General features: G+C 37.2%; 1 protein-coding gene across 1 annotated transcript in view; it reads left to right on the top strand.

Annotated features, from left to right (window-relative positions):
• smg1 (SMG1 nonsense mediated mRNA decay associated PI3K related kinase) overlaps positions 1 to 2500 on the top strand; it is a 107408-nt gene that overhangs the window by 65602 nt on the left and 39306 nt on the right. Inside the window, exons 27-28 of the mRNA XM_088436834.1 lie at positions 309 to 459; positions 878 to 998. Coding sequence (XP_088292960.1) covers positions 309 to 459; positions 878 to 998 — 272 coding nt within the window. The remainder of the gene's footprint in view (positions 1 to 308; positions 460 to 877; positions 999 to 2500) is intronic.

Here is a 2500-nt window from a genome sequence, read left to right as displayed (position 1 = left end):
GGCAAGAAAAGTAAATCTTGACTGGTCTGAGTCACGGTTTTGCTGCTGAGCAGTTGGGCTTGTCTTAGTCTTCACAGATTTCTCTGACAGAAGTAGCTCAATTTTGTCATTTTATACCATGTATTATAATTGGATAGCTATGATATGTGTACCCACTAAAGTCGGGGATGGACTTACTGTATACTCGCGATTTTGTAAAATTCACCCAATTGAAGTAAAAAAAAAAGGGGGGGGGGGTGAACTCACGCATGAGATTGACTTGTACACGGACAAATAGAGTAGTCAATCTAATGATTGCCTTTTTGCAGTACATTGGTGCGTTGCTTGAAGCAAACTGGACGGATCTGCCTGGGTCCTCTGCGACTGTCAACTTTGACCCTTTCCGATGCCTTGCCCACCCTGCCAACTTTGCAGCTCCATTGCACTGCTACTCTAGAGCACACACTTTCGGGACAAGAGGCACGTATGACATTAATTTTCATTTCACCTTTATGCATCTTTTTTGCAGAACAGTAGGCAGAATGGCTCTTCTACCAATAAAATAGAACATTTCCTATCGGTTGTTTCATAAAATAGCTTTCACAAATCAAAAAGAGAAAAAGAAATAAGCCATCAAGACCAAGTACCAACATGCTCAAACAAAAATCCAAAAAGTTATATTTTATGCAGACATTTTGGCATTTTCAGGAAAAAAATATACCAGACGGGCAATAATTAAGATTTGGAAGTATAACTTGTCAACATTATCAACTTGCAAATATTCTTCTAATGTCACTGTTTCTTTTGGTAGAATGAAAGATCCAATATGAACATAATTCCTGCTCACATAAACTATGGCTGTATTTTTCATTTGTCTGTGTTCTTGTATTCTCTGTAGGAGTCTGTTATTCCATTGAACAGTGAAGCACTGGGTTCGTGTAAACAACAAGATGTTCAGCCTTTCCTCCAAGCCCTTAGATACACTATGTTCCAGAGACAACTTCTCAAGAAGCTCAGAGGTATTGCAGTCAGCGTTTTTTTACATCAGGCTATTGCTAATTTGCACGATTAGTCGAGATAAACTTCAGTCAACCTCCATGCCAACCTAATGTACACAGTTTTAGTCGGCTCCATTCTTTTATTGTGACTTGTCCTACCCCCCCCCCCCCCCCCCACACACACACACACACACACACACACACACACACACACACCATAATGCATGCAATTCGTATTTGTAATGGACTTTATGTATAAAGTGGCAGTGTTAATTTTGTATTGAGTTGAGCAAATATTTTCTTTATGTGGCGGCTAAATGCATTTGAGATATAATTTCAGTGATAAAATATCAAACTTTTACAGAGGGCCTCACCAAATGACAAATATAAATCCAATTTCCCTTAACATTAAAAACACACACACAGATACACAAGGAGAAATTATAAAGCAAGCAGAATTCGGCAGATGATTTCTCAGGAGATGAAATGTTCACTTAAAGCAGGTATGTCCAAAGTCCGGCCCGGGGGCCAAATGCGGTCCGTGGTCAATTTCCATCCGGCCCTCAGCCTCTGTCATAAAATCAATAACGTCTGGCCCGCATGGAGAAAGAATACATTGGGCAGCAGCGCTGTTACGTGCGTGTGCTGATTGCTGCCATCTATAGTTACTAATGTCATATTTTAAATGAGCCCTGCACTTGTTCATATGACTATTAGTTGTTCATTTCTCTGTTATTGTGTTTACAATTTTTATAAATATTAAACTGCCATGGTGAGACATTTTTTTTAGGTTTCAAATGTAATTTGCCCCCAAGAGTATAATTACTTCTGTTCAACTGTTACAAAAAAGTTAGTGTTAAAAAAAGTGAAGTTAAGTGAATATTCAATTTCAATATTTAATGTCAATTCAATTTTGATATGCACATTTCAAATTAACCAAAACACATGCTTAAGATAGCTGAAATTAAAATAAAAAAGAAAATGTTAAACACAGAACGGCTTGCTGAAATGTTTTTAAATTAATTGCTGTTATCTGTAAAGAATGCCCGCAAAGGTTGGTCCCCCTTCATTTTTAGCACACCAAATATGGCCCCCTTTGCAAAAAGTTTGGACACCCCTGACTTAAAGGGACCTTCAAAGTTTAAAATCTCGGTTGATGTCCTTTAGTTTCTATTGAAATTTACTACTGTCTGTGAATAATTCCCGAAAGTTTGAGGTCAGTATCTTTTCTATAAAGTACTAATTGGTATGGGACTTTGAAAGTTGTATGAGCCAAAACTTTAAATTTGTTTTTCTCAAAACTACTGATTTGAACCTTTTAAAATTGCTGTAATTTTGTCTGTTTTTGAGGGCCCTTCATGTAACATGTGAATTTTAAAGGGAAGTGTTGAATAAGAATACATGAACAACTCGATGTTCATTTTTTGACACTTGAGGATACTTTTTCCAGTTCCAGGCACATATCCAGGACTTAATAAATGAAAATCAATCAATAAAATGGAAACTCTGAGCACTAACGGCAT

The sequence above is a fragment of the Hippichthys cyanospilos genome, chromosome 16, assembly GCF_059441005.1.
Source record: "Hippichthys cyanospilos isolate Australia breed blue-spotted pipefish chromosome 16, RoL_Hcya_1.0, whole genome shotgun sequence".
In the NCBI taxonomy this organism is placed as follows: Eukaryota; Metazoa; Chordata; class Actinopteri; order Syngnathiformes; family Syngnathidae; genus Hippichthys; species Hippichthys cyanospilos.
This window is presented reverse-complemented; position numbering and strand designations above follow the sequence as displayed.